General features: G+C 35.0%; 1 protein-coding gene across 1 annotated transcript; it reads right to left on the reverse strand.

Moving 5' to 3' along the window:
- Positions 1-1,820: 1,820 nt before the first annotated feature.
- On the reverse strand, positions 1,821-4,558 carry LOC127128158 (glucan endo-1,3-beta-glucosidase). Its single transcript, XM_051057405.1, has 4 exons — positions 4,049-4,558; positions 2,546-3,124; positions 2,158-2,458; positions 1,821-2,046 (listed from the first exon to the last, which is right to left on the reverse strand). Exons 1-4 carry the CDS (start codon positions 4,520-4,522, stop codon positions 2,024-2,026), a joined length of 1,377 nt encoding a protein of 458 aa, XP_050913362.1. The 5' UTR covers positions 4,523-4,558; the 3' UTR covers positions 1,821-2,023.
- Between the last annotated feature and the right edge of the window lie 18,193 nt (positions 4,559-22,751).

Genomic DNA, 22,751 nt, shown 5'->3' on the forward strand with positions numbered 1-22,751 from the left:
AAAACTAATGACCTCTATAGGTGGAAGCCACATGAATCCATCAGACTCTCCGTGATTTGATTCAAGTTAAAGTCCTCAACAGGGGGCGGCCACGTGATCCCACTGGGCTCTCCGTGAAAAAATAATGGCCTCCACAAGGGGTGACCACGTGAACCCATCGGACTCTCCGTTATTTGATTTAACCCAAAATCTCTCACATGTGAATCCCATCATTGGATTGAGAATGTTTGATGAAACATAAATATAAGAAAACATTAAGCCTTAAAGAAACAAAGAAAGATTCAGTGTACATAGGTGTGTAAATCCAGATATTTTATCTCGGGTGTTGGCGGTTAGGCAACATAACTCTTAAGCGCTTCACCCCTTCGCGACTCACGTTTGAGGGTTGTGTATATTCTAGATATTGCATCCTAGAGGTTGGCGGTTAGGCGGTGTGAATTTTAAGCGCTTCGTCCCTTCGGGTCTCATGTTTTAGGGATTGTGTACATCCCAAATATTAAATCCTAGATATTGGCGTTGAGGACAACATTATCCTTTAGCGTTTTTCCCCTTTAAAGCCTCACGCTTGGGAACTGTGTTCATCCCAGATATTAGCGGGCTTAGGCGTAGATTCAGTTCGGACTCTGACGTTGTTATATCCCATTTTGGGGTTTAGTACACCATAAAAAAAACTATCTAAACTGTCCAGGAATCGAGATATCCCCGATACGTCTTTATGAGTATTTATCCTCGTAACGCCAACATGTATAAACATGTTTCATAAATTCCATAATAGATGAATACCCATTGTTATGACCATTCAATGACATTCAAATACCTTTAGTGTCCTTGTCCTATATCATGGTAAGGGTAAAAAAAAAGATAGGTCAAAATTAAAAGGGAGAAAATCAAAGTAAAAATGAAAAGAAAAAAAAATCGTTACGCAAATAAGTCATCATCACCATACTTAATTTTGATCGACCAACATTGATCGAGTTATCAAATTATATTATTTGCATGAACCATTATAAATAAATAAAAGGAAGACCTTACTCATAAAAGATCTAAATTAAGAATTTGTATAACCTTACTCATAAAGGATATAAATCATACATTAAAAATTATACATAATCTATTAAAGAGTTCGGCAAGTGCCACATAGGTAAAAAAAAAAAAAATTGAAATCATGTATCTATCCAAATTTTTAAATTGATGATATGAGTTGTGTCTTTTCTAAACCCTCTTTTTTTTAAACCCAACAACACTTGAAACTCAACATATACAAAACAATTTATTTCATTATAAAAAATTATATCTATATAAAATATGATAAATTTTCATCTTCTTTCTTCCATCTATATCAAAAAATTAAAACTGATATAATTAAATTTAATATTTTAAACTATTTTATTGATCACTCTTATTTTGACATATTAAGTGTCTAGAAAGTATCCAAGAAAATATTACCGACTTGTAGAATAGATGATAAATTCCCGTAAAAAAAAAAAGAATAGATGATAAATAATCTGTCCGTTTTTAGCTGAGACAATTTGTCTGTCTTTTACTAGTATGTCATAGAGGAGTATCTTTTACTTCGATGAATTCTGGACTTACAATTCAACGCGCATTGTTGAAACTTTGACAACAAGAGACGAAGTTTTATGTATTTTAATCTTTTTTTCTAATAAAAATAGAGATTAATTGTCATATAGTTTAAAAAAATTTAAATTGTCAATACAATCAATGATTATACTTAAGTGTCCGTGAGTGCATTTCAATTGAATTCATAAAAATATTGATTTTAACAAAATGGAAGCATCAAATGCTTTTGAAATCAGGAATCACCGAAACACATTACATATACTTAATCAAAGCATGAAATGTCATGCCAACGTTAACATCAATTTTCCATAATATAATATACAAACTAAATAACCAAGTAAATGAATGCATAGTCACTACTAACTCAAAGCCACATCAACTGCATTTTCCCTCTAATATGCCAATGCCAATACCAACGGCCTTTTTCTATCTCCAAACATCCTCAGATTCTACAATTATCATGACCTGCAAAATAACAAAAACAAAACACATATTTATAAGCATACTAGTACCTTGTAATGATCAATGTTAAAGAACATAAAAAGAGTAGGGCATTCATTGATTGTTGTTACTCACTTGGATTAACTGAAGTAGTAACACCGGAGTGCGAGAAGTCGCAATTGTAATCATGTTTTCCATTAGCCTGATAGTAAGCATTCATCGCATACGTGGCAATTGCCTTAACATTGTTGGCAGCATAACAAACTCCTCCCGGTTGGATCGGCCTGCAATCAATTCCTTGGCTGCAAACATAGTTTATATTCGCTTGTAATGCTCCAGGGCTCGCATCCGCCTTTGGCACACACCATTTCTGCCCTCCAACTACCGGACGCGGCGTTGGCATTTTTCCTCCTCCTTTTACCGGTGCTACTGGTTTCTGCATTATTCATTCAAAATCAAAACACTGTTAACAATATTTCGCAAGATTCCAGCATCATAAATAAAAGAGAAAAAAGAACAAAACCTGTCCGTTACGCAGGATTCCAGCATCATAAACCGAAGAGAAATCAGGTTGAAAGAGTCCCCAATTACGTTCAGCAATAGGACCAGGTTTCTGATTCTCATTAAACAAGGCAAAAATAAAAGTCTCAAACCGTCTATTCGGCATTAATGGCGTCCCTTTCCCTTCCGCCAAATGCCTAATCAACTGACCATTATAACTCTGAGCATTAGCCACACTACAAGCATCCCAACCATCACAAACAGAAGGCCAACCCGTTTCACCAACAGCGATATCAACATCACCATATCCAAGAGCCTTCATTGCCGAATGAACCGCGTCCATTAAAGCGTCGAATTGGTTTGTGTATAGTAGTTTTGTGTTCCTGTCGAATAAGCCACGGTTTGGTCTGAACAATGCGAAGTTGGCGTTTTTCGGATTGTAACCGAAATATGGATATGGATTTACCATAAACGGTGTTCTTGTTTGTCTTAGGAATTTCAACATTGGTCCTATAAAGTATTTTGCGTATCCTGGTCTGAATTGCCCTGCACTTGGTGGTAATGATTGTCGCAATATTGCCAAGGAATGTGCTGTAGTGACCTGAAAAATTGTAAAAAAAAACAAAATTCATCCAAATATTTCATAATTCCTAATTCAAATTTTTTACAAACATATAGAATTTTTTTAATTAATATAATTTATTTTATTTATTTATTTCTCAAATCTTAATTTTTACCCAACGTGTAAATTTACCTACGTCCAATCCAACACATTCATTACATCTCATTTTCATCACTTTCTTTTTCTTACATACACTTCATTAAAAAAAACAAAATTCATCCAAATATTTCATAATTCCTAATTCAAATTTTTTACAAACATATAGAATTTTTTTAATTAATATAATTTATTTTATTTATTTATTTCTCAAATCTTAATTTTTACCCAACGTGTAAATTTACCTACGTCCAATCCAACACATTCATTACATCTCATTTTCATCACTTTCTTTTTCTTACATACACTTCATTAAAAAAAACAAAATTCATCCAAATATTTCATAATTCCTAATTCAAATTTTTTACAAACATATAGAATTTTTTTAATTAATATAATTTATTTTATTTATTTATTTCTCAAATCTTAATTTTTACCCAACGTGTAAATTTACCTACGTCCAATCCAACACATTCATTACATCTCATTTTCATCACTTTCTTTTTCTTACATACACTTCATTAAATTTTGAAGCTATCTATCCCAATGTACCGTTTTTGAATTCAATATTTTCTCAATATTAAATATAAAAATTTCTTTCTCGATTACTGAGCCTTTGCTGAAAAAATTCTACAGTACCAGCACCCCGATCTAAAATCTAGCTTAGATCTCTTTTATTCAATTAATCTATTCATCTTTATCTTAATAATAAAAATATGATGCATATAATATAAGCATTGAACCTAAAGTTGATAATAATAATAATAACAATAGATATAAGTAGAGCTAAAAATAGTTATGATTTACCTTAATGTCGGTAATACCCTCAGCAAGAAGAGCAGAATGAAGCGTTCTCATAGCAGGGACAAGGTTCCGAATCATAACACTATCACCCCAATGAAAAACTTCACTTCCGACAAGAATATAATTAATCTTCGTCTGAGGATGAAAAGGTTTAATATGTGTAACAACCCATTGACGAGCCGAATCAATCTTCGCCAACGCCTCGATATCACCGTTGGGTGCCGTCACAGTGACGGAGATGCCGGTGTTCGCGAAAGCCTGAAGGATCTGAGGACTAACGTCGAAGATCTTGACACTGTCGATGATTGTGTTTGTTTTTAAGAAATTTGCTACGGTTGCTGGAGGTGGGAGATTGTCTCCGAGGGTGCCGTAGTTGACGCCGATGGAGGTGACGGTGGCGACGAGGTGGAAAAGGAGGAGGAGGAGGAGGAGAGGGGAAGGTGAAAGGGTGGAGGTGGCCATTGGTTTTCGTGACATTGTGTTAGAAAGGAAAGTTGGAGAGATATAAAACGGTCTTATCTTAGGTTTGTGTTTATTTATAGATGGATCGAAGACAAATAATACACGTTTGTGGGTTTTTTGAGTTGAGAACAGTTGGACCTTTTTTTAGACTTTGGTCAAAATAGACATGTTTATTATTATAAAATTATAAATAATTACTAGCTCCGTTTTTTGTTTTTTATTATAAGTTAGTTTTAAAAGATTATTTTATAATATAAATTGTTTTATAATACTAATAAATTATTAATTAATATTTTTTTATTACATTTTTAAATATTTATTATTCTTTCTTATTTCAATTATATCAATTAATCTTTTCAATATCATTAATGAAGAATAATTTTATAAAATATTTTTTAATTTATCTTTTTCATACCATAATTATTATATTTCTTAATACGTGTGAAAAGTCAAACACGACTTATAAAAAAACGAAAGGAATAATTTACTGTGTTATTTGTCATGGTATCTCGGGGAGTTTTAGTTGACAGCATGTGGATTTTCTTTTTTTAATTTATATTTTTAATATTTAAAAAAATGTTAATTTATAAATATTAATAATTTTTTACATTAGTACTTAAATATAAATATTCTTAATATTTTGAATAATTTTTAAATTAAATTAACTTTTAGTTTTTAGATGAAATAAATCCAATTGCATGTATTTATAATTTTAATATTTATTATTTAGTATTAATATTACAATTTTATTGGTCTATTTTTATTATTTCTCTTTTATTTTTAATATATTTATTATATTACTAACTTTTTAATTGATTATCTTAAATGATTCTCTTCTTCTATATTTTATTCTTTTTCAAATAATATTGTTTCCTTTTCTTTTTATAAAGTTGATTGACATTTTGTGGTTTTGAAGATTGTTCATGTTTTCTTAGTTGGACAGAATATCGTGCTAGTAAAGGTTATCACTTTGAGAACATTGGAGTTGTTAATTCTATTTGAGATCAACGGTCTTTAGAAGACATTTTTATTTTTGAGATGTTTGGTTTATTTTTAAAAAGTAAAAAAGTAATTTGAAAATGTAAAATTGATTTTAGTATATCTAATTTTTTAATTAAAATGGAATTTATTTTTAAAATTAATTATACTTCAAATTATAAATTATAACAATTTACTAAAATATATATTTTATTTTTAAATATATTATTTAACTTATATTCATATTTAAAATGTTTAAACTAACTTAAATAATTTTATCTTCAACTCATTTTTTATTAAAATTAATTTACTTTAAATTAGTTATCAATATTATAAATTTTTTGTTTTGTTGTTGATAAAATGCCAGTATTTGGTTTTGAAATAAATGATGCCCGTTATTTGAAACAAACAAAATACCATTGTATTTTGCATGTGATAATGATGAGAAAAGATGCCATCACAATGTCTTCTAGTACAAAAATATTTGGTGACGTCTTGAGAGGTTAAAATAAGTATTTGGTAACATACAAAATGTAAACAAGATCGAAACGGATTGCATCTTGGTCGGCAAAGCTTTCTCCAATCCTAGTTTGGTCCCTATGAGGCATCAACATAGGTGGCAAAGTAGCTTGGATCCCTCTAACCATACTAAAATCATCATCACTCATATACACAAGGGAACTCTTGTGCGGATTATTTTTGCAAATATAATTATCAACACAAGTTCCACCATGATTTTTGACTTCATTACAATAGGAATTATGAGTGATTTTGTAAGGAATAGGTTAGATATACATTTCTTTAGATTATATACTTTTTGAGGGACTAACTTAATTCCCTTTTTTGGTTCCCTTTATATCATCTTTTCTTTTTTATTAATAGATGAGTCTTGATTCAAAAAATATATTATGTATACAATCAATCAAAAAAATTATATTTGTCATATCAGTATTTTAAAAATAAAAGCGAGATCTAATTTGTCATATCAGTATTTTAAAAATAAAAGCGAGATCTAATGGGATATACGTCATTCATTTATTAACAGTATAAAAATATTTTACAATATCAGTACATATTCTGTTATCTCTTTAAAAAATTGACATCTTTTAATATATGTGTTTTCATACATCCTGATTAGAAATTAAATTTCTCATTGAATGGTTAGGAAAAAACTCACATCATTACATTTATATTATCTATAATTCATATTTTATATCATTAAAAAACATCTAATCCTCAAAACTAAAGTATATAAACAATAAATTTAAATAAAAAAGTATTTGATAGAAATTGCGACATAAAATTCAAAATTCAAAATAAAATTATATTCATAAATTTAGTTCTTTAATATGTGAATGATTAATTGAAGTAGATTGTGTTTCGAACTACAATAAAAAAATTGGTAGAGATTGAATGAAAATGAGTTTTGATGAGTTGGAGTAAGTTTCTAGTACGACTGAGCTAAGATGGTCCTACAAGGTTAGCATTATCAATATGCATCTGAGTGAATGAGTAAGAAAGTAGTATGAGTGTGTGGATGAGAAAATACCTGAAATGATACGCGTTGGACTTTATGTAGCGCAGATTGTGAAAATCGTCTTCATGGAATACGGCATATTATACGGGTTGTCGTCTGATCAGATTTAACTGTGGTAAATACACTAGAGGATGGAATCACCTGTTTTCAGTTGGGCGAGGTCCTACCTGTTCAACTTGTCTTTTTGTATGATGGTTGTTGTTCGTGTGCATCTACGTGCTTGCGGGTATGAAGTTTGCAGCAACCTATTGATTTAGTTATGAAGTTGAAAACGCCCTTAAGAGAAGTCTTCATCAGTCTTGTTGTTCAAGACTCATTGGTTCAGATGATATCATCTTATATGTTGATCAAGTGATGGTGCTTGACAAGTTATTGATCAAGTGATGGTGCTTGATATATTGATCAATGGTGTTTAATGTTTTCATCAAGTGATGATACTTGATATGTGGATCAACGAATGGTGCTTGATGTGTTGATCAAGTTGTCGTGCTTGATATGTGGAAATTTATTTGTTGTTGAGATTCAAAAGAGCAGTTCCTTTTACACCTTGTTTGTAATCCAAGAAAATTCATTTTCTTCTTTAATGATAAAGTTTATTTATACAAGCATGAAGAGTTTATGTGCGTGTTAGAGTTTTAAAAAAAATTCAAAACATGTATATCAGGTTTCTCATTATACAAAAGATAGTGAGGGGGCTTATTTTTTTAAAATAGGATTTGGAACTTTATTCTTGATAAAAACTGCATGGTTGATAGCATAAGACCAAAATAACTTAGGATTATTTGCTTGAAAAAAAAGGTTTTTGCTATGTTTAAAATATGTTGATGCTTTCTCTCAATCTTTTCATTTTGTTGAAGATATTTCGCACAACTGGTTTGATGTTGAATTCCTTTAGACGAATAAAATTTCTCCATTATGAATCCAAGTCCATTATCTCTTCTTATGATTTTAATAGTTGAATTATGTTGCACTTCTACCATTTTAATGAAATTTATAGCATTTTGTCAAGTTCCAACTTTTGTTTTCATTAAAACAATCCAAGTATATATACTAAATTCATCAACAATAGTTAGGAAATAGGAGCAACCATGATAAGATTTGATTGCTAAAGGACCTCAAACATAAAAATGGACAGGATCACAATGATGATTTGATTTATTGAAACTAGAAGTAAAAGGCAGTTTCTTATGTTTAGCATAATGACATGCATCACAACTGCTTTTTGATCAATGACAACAAAAGCAAAAACGGAATGTAAAGATTTCATTTTAGTAGGAGACAAATGACCTAATCTAAAGTGTCATAAAGAACTATTTGGTAAGGTACATGTTAGGTTGCTTTTATTGTGATTGGCAACATTTTGTTAAAACAAATGAAATAGCAAGATGTTAGACAAGCTATCTTGACATGCTTGTAAGACATCGTGGCGTGTTGTGGTTTTACATTCTTGGAAGATTTGTTTTTTAGCGTGAGATTAGTGAAGATTCTTTGATGATTTGTTTCATATATTCTACAGTTCAAAGTGCTTATTTTAGAAGCTTAAAAGTCGGTTTTAGTTATGCAATGTTTCCTAAGAATGGATGTCAAAACATTTAAGAAAATATTTGATTTGATTTGATTTGATTCTGCAAAAGATTATGCAGAACGAATGTTAAAACATTTAAAGAAACATTAGATTTGATTCGATTTGATTATGTAGAAGATTGTGCAGAATGGATGTCAAAACATTTAAGGAGACATCAAATTTGATTTGATTTGATTTGGATCTGTTGATTTTTTAGCCCAAAGCCCATGCTATTCTAGGGCTATTTAAAGGACGAATCTAAACCTAAGAAAATTGTTAGTGTAAGCCCTAGAGGCCAATACTTTTGGTACTTGTATCGAATTATTTATTAATAATAAAAGGGCTTTTTCTTTATTACGTTTGTTTAATAAAGTCTCTAGAATAGCTAGTCTGTTTAATGTATCAAGTATGACTTAATCATGAGATCACATTAAACCTAAGGACATTATTCTTAAAGTATCCGTAGTCGAGCTTTATTGTGAAGTGGGATAACATTAAAGCATTAAGGCTATTATGTTTGTAGATTGATGATCACATCTCATGGATCATGGATAAAGAGTTATCAAGTCTTAAACATAGGTATGAATATTATGAGTAATATTTATACCGGATTGACCCGTTATGAGAATACTATATAGAAAGTTATGCAAAGTGTCATAAGTTATTCTCATGGTGATAATGGTGTATACCACTCTTCGACCTGAAACCACTATGGACCCTAGATGTGGAGTCGAGTGCTTTATTGCTGATCAAACGTTGTCCGTAACTGGATAACCATAAAGACAGTTGATGGGTACTCCACGAAGCATGCTGAGGGACATGAGTGACCTAGATGGAATTTGCCCATCCTGTATAACAGGATAAATGTCTATGGGCCCAATATTGAACTGGACAAGGATGACACGGTCTATGCCTTGTGTTCAATATAGACATAAGGGCAAAAGGGTAATTATACACATAATTATTATCACAGAAGGAATTGTCAGATCACTTGACATTTTCGTGTCTTGGGTAGCAGTGATGTGTTGCTAGATACCGCTCACTGTTTATTATGTTAAATGCGTGATTTAATATAATTGCCAACGTCACGAAAACCTACAGGGTCACACACAAAGGACGGATTGATGAGAGATAGAGTAACTAAGGAATACCGTAAGGTACGGTGCCCTTAAGTGAATTATAGAACATCGTAAGGTACGGTGTACTTGAGTAGAATACGAAATATGGTAAGGTACCATGGGCTTAAGTGATTTTGGGCATATTATAATATATGGGCCAAAATACACTTAAGTGGGCTTTTAGCTTGAAGCCCACACAAGTGGTTCTATAAATAGAACCCTTGTGCAGAAACATTCATTGCGGTTGCATTATTTTCGTTTTCTCTCACTCTCTCTCTCTCACTCAAAGCCTTCATTCGTACCAGCTAGCACTGAGATTGAAGGAACCCGTTCGTGTGGACTGAGTAGAGACGTTCTCATCGTTCAACGTTCGTGATCGCTTCGTGGATCTGCATCAAAGGTTTTGATCGTCACAAGAGATCTGTGTAAGACCCCAATTTTGTCCCTAAGATCCCTCATGGCATCATATCATACCATATCATTGCCTCAAGGATCTTTGTGCACCTTTGCTTCCCTCCTAGTGGGTGGGTTATCTTGTGAGTGTGGTTCTTGATCACCAAGCATGTTTTGCATTTGTATATCATTTCTTTTCATCTGTCTATTAACCAAAGGTACAAAAATATTGTCATCTAACCATGCTACTTGCAGATGAAGCCAGCTAGGTCAAAACAGTCATTGAGCAATAGATGGTGGCCTTCTTGAAGAATTTGGGCACCATGATCATTCATCAAAAGTTCATATGAGTTGTGACATCATTTTGAATCAAGATCTCAAGTGGTAGGGGCTTGGAATTCATCAGAACATGGTTCAGTCAACCAAAACCCTAGCAAGGTCAACTGTGGTCAACTGTGCATTTAATCAGTGATTTGATGGTGGGAATTGGTTTGAGAGGTCTCATTCATGTCCATACAAGCCTCATATAACATGTCAAACATCATCATTGAAGAATTGGAGGTCAGACAAAAAGTTTCCAAAAATAGTAAGTTGACCTGTAATTGGAATTTGCCAAAAATGGAAAGTTCTTCTCCTCAAAATTACTTTATCATACAAGCTTCAAATGAATTTTTGTCCAACATGAAAGTTGAAGATCTTGTTCTCCCATTTCCAAAAAGTCCAAGAACACTCATTTCTCATGTGTGGTTGGCAAGTTATGATCAAATCATTCTCAAGAATTTTTGAACTTCAAAGTGAGATAACTTCCAAACCATTTGGCCAAATTGAGTGAGGTTTTTTGCTACAAGTCACATTTGATATGCTCTATCCAAATCCTTCATCACATTTCACCAAAAATCATCCAATCAAAATGGCCTTTTTCAAGTGCATTGAATTAAAAAAGGGAGAGGTGAAAAATTGACTTTCAAATTAATCATTGTTTACACATTCTACCAATTACAAATGTTCAAAAACCAAATTTGGGATGTGTTTAGGCCCATTTTCGCACTCTAGCATGCCATGCACATGCAACTTGAGTGTTTGTACCAATTGACCAAAACACCTTCATTTAAGCTAATTTCATTTACCACTTCACTAACCAAGCTTAAGCATTGCTAATCAGAAGTATATATTGCACATTTCAGACTGAAAACCCTAGCCACATTTTGACAAAACTCAGATTCAAATTTTTTTCTCTCAAAAACTCTCAATTCTTCACTTGGTTTTTTTCTGAAAAAATTGCCAAAGAATTCGTGCTCTTGTGCATTGGTCCATCATCTACTATCATTTTGGAAGCTTTTGCAAGCATCAATCTACAACTGTAGAGCTGTTTCCGTGGACTGTTGGAAGAAGCACCTCACATGGCAGTTTTTGATTTGAACACAATCAAGCAAGTTTGAGCCACGATTCACCATCCATACACCTTCTGGAGCTTGAAGGAACATTTGTTTCTACAATACACGGCCAAAGAACCACGAAAGCAACATTGTTTTTCAAATCAGGTGAACTTTCGAACCTTGCTATTCTTGAAATGTTGACATGCTTTGGATAGATCTTGCCTTGCTGGTTATACTGAACTTTAAATCGTGAAATTTCATCAAGTATTGTGAAAGTTATGTTGAAATGAAGTTTGGTTGTTAGACTTTATTTTGCTCGATTCATCCATGATAGTTTGATTTAGGTTAAAGCATTGTTGGATTATTGATGAGCATGATGAGATGAACACATTGGTATATTGTTTGTTGATTTTGGTTGCAAATTGTTCTTGCTGGAAAATCTGGAAAAGATGACGATGAACAAGCTTGAAACCCTAATTTTTTCATGCCAGACCCGCGCTTGATCCTCTGAACCTCGCTCTGCATGTGTTTCCCGTGTTTTTGGCCATGAAGCTAATCGCTGGCTGCCACGCCCTTAAGTGAAACGCGGCGTTTCACTTAAGTGGCTTCGTAATTACAAGTTTGCCACTGTAGATTATTAATTCATTTAAATCATTTTCTTTTTTTCAATTTTAATTTCATTTTGATCTTCAATCTTAGAAAATCCATAACTCTGCCAATACTTATCCAAATTTGATGGGATTTTTTGTGAAATGCTCCTCATGATCTCTAGTTTATTATGGTGTTTTTTCCAGATTTTTTGCACGTGTAGATTTTAAAAATGCCTAGGGTTTGTTCATGTGTGTCCATTTTGTGTATGCCTTACCATTTTGCTTATGAAATGATGATACTTAATCCAATGCCTCTCAAATTTTTTGTGCTTAAACTAGACATGTTCATGGTCATTTTGGTGTAGAGTTTGTGATTTTATCATTGCTGGTTGATGAGATATGATTTTTTTGAATAGGGGTGTGACAATTTGTGTCACACCATTCATGTCCAACTTCATGATTTTAATTAGCATGCTTATTTAACTCAAAATGGTCTGGATTTTTGCATGAATATGCTTATGGATGTTGAGAATACATGTGAATTTTTCTGGAATTATTGATGGCATTTCCTATTTGATTGGAATTTTCTCCCCTGTTTGGTCATTTGTTGATATTTTGTGATACATGATTTCATTTGATTTGTGAAATCCTCATGCATTATTGGATGGATCTAAAATTTGGCATGTGCATTATAGACATCTTAAAGTTTGTCATGGTTTTGGTCCCATTCATGTATCATGTTTTATCACTGTTATATGATTAATTGAAATTGGTGCATGTTTTGATGCTTTGTATGAGTTTGCTTGAACTTGCTTTGACTTTCTGATTTTCATTGACCTACTTCCCTTGATCCAAATGAGCTGAAATTTGGTATGCTTATCATGTTATGGATGATGTTTGATCATGAATTATTTGAGGATTTATTGAAATGTTTGTGATTAGATTTGAGTGGAGTCTTTCTGTTGACTTCTTTGAGGTTCTATATGACATGCTTTGACCTAATTTGTTTGAGAAATGATAATGATGAATGATATGAATATGAAACCACTTGGGTTTGTTTCTTAATTGTTTGAACTTGATTTTGGATAGCTTTCACTTGCTGTTTGGGATTTGTTTATCTCCTTTTGACCCTAGGCTTGTCCTAGTGGTCTTGTTTCTCATGTTTGAGTTTGCTTTTCAGGTTAAGAAGCAAATGCTTTAAGGGGATTAATGCAAATTGATTGAGTTTGATTGATTATCATGAACTAACTTGTTTGTTCTGTAGGATGCTTAGCTCATATGCTTTGAGCTTTTTGCATTGCACATTTGACTGATTGTGTTGACTGTTGATCCTTATCTTATATTGGTTTTGAATTTGAGTTGTATACTGATTTTATTTGACTGATTTCAGGTACCATTAGTTGCTATTAGTTCTTTGAGAACTTGTATTGCTTTGCTTGATAGCATTTGCATTGAGGTAGAATCTCTTGTCTTCATGTAGTCTGGAAGACCTGGCCTGTTACTTGGCCAGGCAACTGTCTGAAGTCCTCCTTAAGAGGCAATGTTTGTGATTGTTTAACTTTGTCCCCAAGCAGGTAAAGACCTCATGTAAGGCAATTGGTAGACAAAAGAGATATGTAGCCTATCTCCTACTATTCTGTGAGTCACTCACCTTGCTCACACCACATGTGTTGATGCATAGTGAGTAAAAACCCAAGATCAATCAAGTCAATAATCTGTGGAGAGAGTTCCTACTTTCTGAACTCCCACACCTTCTATCATTTGAAGCTCTCCCTGACCAGGGATAAGAGCATGAGGCACACCCCTCATATCCTTTCATCTGCTTCACCTTGGCTCTCAATGTCAAGGTTAAGAGCACCATTAACCCTATTCCAGTTGGCTTTAATGCCTAACCCTTTGTATGAGCCTAATTGTTTGGTTATAGTGTGTGCTGAATGCCTTTGGTTGATTGATTACTTAGTTCATTTGTATATGTCTGCTTGCATGCTTTGTGCATTTATCATCATTAATTGCTCATTAGTGCATGATCATTTCATTTGTCTTTGTGACATATCTTTGTTGTTTGCCCATTGAGGACAATTGTAAGACCATTCATTGGCCATTGTTCCTATGATATGGAAGTGAGTATAAGACCATTTCATTGGCCACTCATCTTCTCTTTGCTTGATGCATTTGTTTGTTGTATGTGAGGATGCAATTGTAAGTCCATGTAATTTGGCATTTGTTTTCCTATGATCATATGTTGGAGGTTAGAGTAAGCCCAGATAGATTGGCATCTGACATCCAAGTGTTGTTTTGCTTTGTTGGAGATTGGTATAAGTCCAGATAGATTGGCATCCGGTATCCACTTTTTATTTCTTTGTTGAGGAGATTGGTATAAGTCCATAGAGTGGCCTCTGATATCCAGTTTTGCTTTAGGAGATTGGTATAAGTCCAGTGATTGGCATCCGGTATCCGCTTTTGTTGACTTTCTTCTTTTGCTTTGCTTGTTTGTTATTGCTTATTGCCTATTCCAAAGGACACACTTGAGTCATCTTCTATATGATCTCAAGAGATGAACCTTCTAGGAAGTTTTACACTCCATCTTCATCCATTCATCCATTTTGTCCTAAACCTTTTTCACACATTACTTTCAAAACTTGAGATAAATATTGTGCAAACATTTCCATGCTTTCAAATTAGAAACCTGGACCCTAAGTCTTTGACTTTGCAAACTCCATTTCATAATACTTCTTTTGAATCAATCTTAATCATACTTTGACCCTTCTTTTATGAATAATCATAATCAATTAACTTCACCCATTCAATTGTTTTGTGGCTTTGTCCATTCTTGTTAAGTTTTCATACATTAGCCATAGGTTTGATTTATCCTAGTTGGTTGATGTTAACCTCACCTATTTGTCCTTAGTTGATTGAATTGTAAGTCTTCCTTGCTTATTATAGGGTTAACCCCTCACTAGCAAGTTGAAGCTTTTCTCACATGGTGGACTTGTTGTTTGTATAAGGTTGAGTTTTCTCCCGTGGATAACGTAAGACCTTAAGGCTTGTGTTTAAAATTGAATCCACTAACTTTTGGAAATCTTTTAGCCGAACTACGGCGTTTTGATCCTTACCTTTGATGGAAGGTACGTAGGCAACGGGTTCATCCGTTCGAACACAAAAATAATAAAAATTGTATATTCTTTTCTCATCATCCCATTCATGTTTGCACAATAAATATTTCATAACAAATAACAATTTTATACAACGAGTGTGAAAAGGGCTCCCTAGGAGTACCTAGGACGTAGTGGGTGCCTAACACCTTCCCATTGCGTAATTTACCCCTTACCCAGACTCTCTGATCTTTTCATTAGTTTTCTATGTGTAAAACTTCTTAGGCTTTTGTTCGCTTTTTAGCCAGTCCTTTGGATAAATAAAAGTGCGGTGGCGACTCGATTCATTGTATGCTTTGCTTTTGATTTAATCAATAAATCAGATAGCAACGAATACACCGCTACAATCTGCACCAAAGGTTTCAATCGTCATAAGAGGTAAATATTCTATCACTGATCATGACCATTCGTAAGGATCTCTAAAGGAGAAAATTTTAATTTCCGTTGCGTTTTGGACCACAATTCTCCTTCAGTGGTATCAGAGCCACTTACGAAACCATGAATCAGATATGTGTTTAATTTCTGTATTAATATGATTAAAAGACAAAATGAATCAATTAATTAAACGGGTAATTAAATTTGGCATCATGAGTGTACGAGTTGGATGATTGATGTTGACTATGCTTCGGTACCGACATTAGTATGGTGAAGCAGCGATACATCGATCGTCCATATGTTACGCAATTGAGACCGATCAACTTATATATGATATAAGTAATCTTAATGCAAAGTACGGTATATGTGATATACTGTTTCTATTTCGTTCATTCAAACACTAAATGGTTGTTTTCCTTTGAGCGATCAATGGTCATTTGCTTCGGAATCCGACATTAGTATGGTGAAGCAATGACCTATTGATCAATCATACAGAATCAACAATCGAGGTGTATTTGACGGTCTGAAATTGGCGCATTAGGGTTGGTGACGGCGCAAGGGTTGTGCCGTCAAGGAGTTGTGAATTTAGGGCTTTTGGAAGAGGTTTGTAGACTGTTTCAAAGTTCCGTTATTTTGGCCGTGTGACGTTCGTCACGAGCTTGTGACGAGCGTAACAAACTGGCTGTGACGGTCGTAACGTGCCCTGTGACGGTTGTCACACTCACATGGCATGTGACGGTCGTAACGTGCTTTGTGACGGTCGTCACACTCACATGGCCTGTGACGGTCGTAACATGCCTGTGACGGTCGTAACATGCCTGTGACGGTCGTCACACTCACAAGGTCAGAATTCTCGGGGTTTCTGTTTTTGACTACGCAAGGGTTGTGTTGATGCAAAACAATGTCCATTTCAAATGATTTGGACAGGGGCGCTGCCCCCTTGACCCCCGTCCGCTGAACGGTCAGCGGAACACCCGTTCCCGCTGTCCGGGCAGCGGACCCCCGGCTAACTCTGCGTAGTGTGATCGGTCGCCGAAATTTAATTTGGTTTTAATCAATTAAAGGAATTAAAAATTAATAATAATAATAATAATGTGTTTGTTATTATTGCCTTGTGGTGATCAGTTATGGCCTTAGTTGTCCTTTATTTTGTTTTGGGTTTTAAATACGACCTGCGTGTCGTGCCTCTCCTTTTAATCTCTTAATGTAACTTCTTTCTCATCTCAATCCCTCGTATGTAAAACGAGTTTCTTCTGGAATGTAATGTTATGAAGAAAGAGAAGAAGACAATGTTATGAAGAAAGAGAAGATTTCAATATCAAAGGAGGACAACCTTGAAGATCAAAGGAGGACAACCTTGAAGATCTTGCTTGGAGAAGCTTAGATCGTTATCAGGTTAGCTTAGGTTCTCTCATTGGCTTGGGAGAACAATTGCGCTAGGGGCCATAACTGTTTCATTGTGTATGTATGTTGATGCATGTGTATGTATGTTGATGCATGTGAATATATGTTGATGCATGTGAGAGACGATTTATATGATAAATAAGCCGGTGAGATCAGGACAATTGCAATTCCCTCAAACTAAATATTAAGTTTATGCTTTCCAAGTTTTAGCACTCATCAAGACTAGTATCGGATAATGTAGGTTTCGCCTACGCGAGGTGCATGTTCTATATTAGTAAGGTGCGATGGGATAATTGTAATATCCAACTGCTAAGACAATGGGTAAAACTTAACTAAACAAATTATAATAATATTATATATGTTTGCTTTCCAAGTTTTAGCACTCATCAAGACTGGTATCGAATAATGTAGGTTTCGCCTACGCGAGGTGCATGTTTTGTATTAGTTAAGGTGCGATGGGATAATTGTAATATCCAACTGCTAAAACGATGAGTCAAACTTAATTATAATTTTATTATATATGTTTAGAAGCAAGAGTTGGGAATGATCCATATGATGGATTGGAATAAGGAGTTATTCACCCAACTGAAATTTTCGATAGTTGTATGAGATACAATTGGAAGGAGTTCCTACCTAAATAACCTAGTTTTGTGTAATCCGCCTACGCGGACTTAGAACGAAGTGAAATATGGATCTCGACCCACTAGAAAATCTTCCAACGGGATTTTTCGAATCAAATGATGAGGGTCATTTGTTTTGAGTAAAATAGTGGGAGCATATTTAATTAAAGGCCTAATTAAATATGTTATTGATACTTATATTTTCATTAATTCTTATGTAGATTACCATGAAAACAAACACCTCTAACAACATCTTGCGATCAATCCTTGACAAGGAAAAATTGTCTGGGACAAATTTCCTGGATTGGCACCGAAACCTGAGGATTGTCCTCAAACATGATAAAAAGCTGTATGTCTTGGAGACACCTGTTCCTGAAGAGGAACCTCCTAGTTCTGCACCTAAGGCAAAAAGAGATGCTTATAAGAAGCATGTCGATGATGCCAATGAAACTGTTTGTCTCATGCTGGCTACCATGAACTCAGAATTGCAAAAGCAACATGAGAACATGGCAGCGTTCGATATGATCGAACACTTGAAGATGCTCTATCAAGAGCAAGCAAGGCATGAGAGGTTTGAAGTTTCAAAAGCCCTTTTTCAAAGCAAGTTAGCTGAGGGAGCCCCTGTAAGTCCCCATATGCTCAAGATGATTGGGTATGTGGAAAACCTTGAAAGGTTGGGTTTTCCCCTCGGAAAGGAACTTGCGCCTGATTTGATCTTGCAATCGTTGCCAGATAGATTCAGTCAATTTGTCCTAAATTTCAATATGAATGATATGGATAAATCTCTTATTGAACTGCTAGGCATGTTAAGAACAATTGAGCAGAATCTGAAGACAAAAGGGAAGTCCATTCTGATGATCGGAAATGGAAAGAGACAGAACAAAAGGTCCACCAAGCAGGGTGATAAAAGGAAAGGCAAGGAAGTTGCCAAACCCAGACCCACTGTTGCTGCTTTGAAGCCTAGTGGAGGCATAGCAAAGGCAGGCACCTGCTTCCATTGCGGTAAGACCGGACACTGGAAGAGAAACTGCCCAAAGTACCTGGGAGATACGAAGAATGGAGTAGAGACTTCAACTTCAGGTATTTTTGTTATTGAAATAAATTTATCTACTTCTGCATCATGGGTATTAGATACTGGATGCGGTTCTCACATTTGTACAAATGTGCAGGGGCTAAAAAGAAGTAGAGATTTGGCAAAAGGTGAAGTTGACCTACGAGTTGGCAATGGAGCAAAGGTTGCTGCTTTAGCCGTAGGAACTTATGTATTAACTTTACCTAGTGGTTTAATAATTCAGTTAGAGAACTGTTATTATGTACCTGCGATTAGCAGGAATATTATTTCCATTTCTTGTTTGGACAAGTTTGGTTTTTCATTTATAATAAAGAACAATTGTTGCTCAATTTATTTGAATGATATATTCTATGCTACTGCACAAATGAGCAATGGACTGTATGTCCTTGATCTCGAAATGCCTATATATAACATTAATACTAAAAGGATGAAACCTAACGAGTTAAATCCAACTTACCTTTGGCATTGTCGATTAGGCCACATAAATGAGAAACGCATTTCCAAACTCCATAAAGATGGACTCTTGGACTCTTTTGATTATGAATCATATGAGACATGCAGATCTTGTTTAATTGGAAAGATGACAAAGTCTCCATTCACAGGAAAAGGTGAAAGAGCGAATGATCTTTTGGGCCTAATACATACTGATATATGTGGACCACTGAACATACCAGCCAGAGGAGGTTTTCAGTACTTCATCACATTCACTGATGATTTCAGTAGATATGGTTATGTGTATTTAATGAAACACAAATCAGAGTCCTTTGAAAAGTTCAAGGAGTTCAAGAATGAAGTACAAAACCAACTAGGTAAGAATATTAAAACTCTTCGATCAGATCGAGGTGGTGAGTATTTAAGCATAGAGTTTGATGACCATCTGAAAGAGTGTGGGATCCTATCCCAACTTACTCCTCCTGGAACACCCCAATGGAATGGTGTATCTGAGAGAAGAAATCGAACCCTGTTAGACATGGTCCGATCCATGATGAGTCACGTCGATCTTCCAAACTCCTTTTGGGGACATGCACTATTGACAGCAGCTTACACACTTAACCGTGTTCCATCCAAAAAGGTTGAGAAGACACCATATGAGATATGGAGTGGTAAGAAACCACATATGTCTTACATGAAGATTTGGGGTTGCGAGGTTTATGTGAAACGACAAATTTCAACTAAGCTTGAGCCCAAATCTGACAAATGCTTATTTGTGGGGTATCCTAAAGAAACAAAAGGGTATTACTTCTACAATCCTTCTGAGGGCAAAGTGTTTGTCGCTCGAATTGGAGTTTTCCTAGAAAAGGATTTTATTTCCAAAGGAACCAGTGGGAGGAAAGTAGAGCTTGAAGAAATTCAAGAATCACAAAGCATAGATACACCTATGGAGGAATTAGAGCAGGAAACACAAGAAGTTGTGGAAGAGCAACCTGCTCAAGTAGAACAAAACCAGCGTAGGTCAAGCAGGATACGTCAACTACCTGAGAGATATGGATATCTCATAACTAATCAAGGTGATGTATGAAGGAGAATTGCGATCCAAAACGCAGCGGAAATTAAAATTTTCTCCTTTAGAGATCCTTACGAATGGTCATGATCAGTGATAGAATATTTACCTCTTGTGACGGTTGAAACCTTTGGTGCAGATCTCTTGTGACGATCAAAACCTTTGATGCAGATCCACGAAGCGATCACGAACGTTGAACGATGACAACGTCTCTACTCAGTCCACACGAACGGGTTCCTTCAATCTCAGTGCTAGCTGGTACGAATGAAGGCTTTGAGTGAGAGAGAGAGAGAGTGAGAGAAAACGAAAATAATGCAACCGCAACCTTATGCTTCTGCACAAGGGTTATATTTATAGAACCACTTGTGTGGGCTTCAAGCTAAAAAGCCCACTTAAGTGTATTTTGGCCCATATCTTATAATATGCCCAAAATCACTTAAGCTCATGGTACCTTACCATATTTCGTATTCTACTCAAGTACACCGTACCTTACGATGTTCTATAACTCACTTAAGGGCACCGTACCTTACGGTATTCCTTAGTTACTCTATCTCTCATCAATCCGTCCTTTGTGTGTGATCCTGTAGGTTTTCGTGACGTTGGCAATTATATTAAATTACGCATTTAACATAATAAACAGCGAGCGGTATATAGCAACACATCACTACTACCCAAGACACGAAAATGTCATGTGATCTGACAAAACCATCTGTGATAATAATTATGTGTATAATTACCCTTTTGCCCTTATGTCTATATTGAACACAAGGCATAGACCGTGTCATCCTTGTCCAGTTCAATATTGGGCCCATAGACATTTATCCTGTTATGCAGGATGGGCAAATTCCATCTAGGTCACTCATGTCCCTCAGCATGCTTCATGGAGTACCCATCAACTGTCTTTATGGTTATCCAGTTACGGACAACGTTGGATCAGCAATAAAGCACTCGACTCTACATCTAGGGTCCATAGTGGTTTCAGGTCGAAGAGTGGTATACACCATTATCACCATGATAATAACTTATGACACTTTGCATAACTTTCTATATAGTATTCTCATAGCGGGTCAATCCGGTTTAAATATTACTCCTAATATTCATACCTATGTTTAAGACTTGATAACTCTTTATCCATGATCCATGAGATGTGATCATCAGTCTACAAACATGATAGTCTTAATGCTTTAATGTTATCCCACTTCACACTAAAGCTCGACTACGGATACTTTAAGAATAGTGTCCTTATGTTTAATGTATTCTCATGATTAAGTCACACTTAATACATTAAACGGACTAGCTATTCTAGGGACTTTATTAAACAAACGTAATAAAGAAAAGCCTTTTATTATTCGATACAAGTACCAAAAGTATTGGCCTCTAGGGCTTACACCAACAATCTCCCACTAGCACTAGAGCCAATCAGGTGCCCATTGATCTAGCATGGCCATCATGCTTCTGCTGCGCGAGAGGCTTTGTCAGTGGGTCAGCTATATTGTCAAGTGTAGGTACTTTACATATTTTCACATCTCCTCTATCTATTATCTCTCGAATGAGATGACAACGCCTGAGTATGTGTTTGGATCGTCGGTGAGATCTAGGCTCCTTAGCTTGTGCGATAGCACCATTGTTATCATAATAGAGACAAATGGGATCCACAATGCTAGGGACTATGCCAAGTTCACCAATGAACTTTTTGATCCAAACAACTCCCTTTCCTGCATTTGAGGCAGCAATATACTCGGCCTCGCTTGTAGAATCAGTAACTGTATCTTGCTTTGAACTTTTCAAGCTCATAGCGCCACCATTTCAGCAAAACACATAACCATTGGAATCATTCATATTAAAGCGTCTCAGCACCTTGTCTATGTACTCTGACTCAGGCCAAGCATTTTATGATCTATCTCTATAGATTCTGATTCCTAATATATAGGCTGCTTCACCTAGGTCCTTCGTAGAAAAGCATTTCCCCACCCAAGACTTTACTTGTTGCAGGGTAGGGATATCGTTTCCAATAAGTAATATGTCATCTACATATAATACCAGGAATGCGATCATGCTCCCACTAACCTTCTTGTAGACACAAGGCTCATCTTCGTTCTTGATGAATCCATATTGTTTTACTGTTTCATCAAAACGAAGATTCCATGAGTAATACATCACCTTGATCAGATATCCATATATCTCAGGTAGGTGACGTATCCTGTCTGACCTACGCTGGTCTTGTTCTACTTGAGCAGGTTGCTCTTACACAACTACTTGTGTTTCCTGCTCCAATTCCTCCATAGGTGTGTCGATGCTTTGTGATTCTTGAATTTCTTCAAGCTCTACTTTCCTCCCACTGGGCAGCGGATAAAATTGTTATCTATAAAATTGTTGTTAAGGTCATGCTTAAATGATAGGTATTAATGGGAGAGATCAATGTGTGTTATGAGCTGGTTTTTCTACTATAAAACTGCCAATTTTGGAATTATAGGGCCTTGATTCGAATCAAGGATTTGACTTATTCAAATAAGGAGGAAAAGTCTGTATTTTTTATTGGTTGATTTGAATCACAAGAGTGCCTG

The sequence above is a fragment of the Lathyrus oleraceus genome, chromosome 3, assembly GCF_024323335.1.
Source record: "Lathyrus oleraceus cultivar Zhongwan6 chromosome 3, CAAS_Psat_ZW6_1.0, whole genome shotgun sequence".
Taxonomy (NCBI): domain Eukaryota; kingdom Viridiplantae; phylum Streptophyta; class Magnoliopsida; order Fabales; family Fabaceae; genus Lathyrus; species Lathyrus oleraceus.

Excerpts from the sequence above, each read along its gene's own strand:
- LOC127128158 (XM_051057405.1), bottom strand. The coding sequence starts at position 4,522 with ATGTCACGAAAACCAATGGCCACCTCCACCCTTTCACCTTCCCCTCTC. Across the intron at positions 3,125-4,048 it reads AGGGTATTACCGACATTAAG|GTCACTACAGCACATTCCTT; the intron begins GTAAATCATAAC and ends ACAATTTTTCAG. Across the intron at positions 2,459-2,545 it reads GAATCCTGCGTAACGGACAG|AAACCAGTAGCACCGGTAAA; the intron begins GTTTTGTTCTTT and ends TGAATAATGCAG.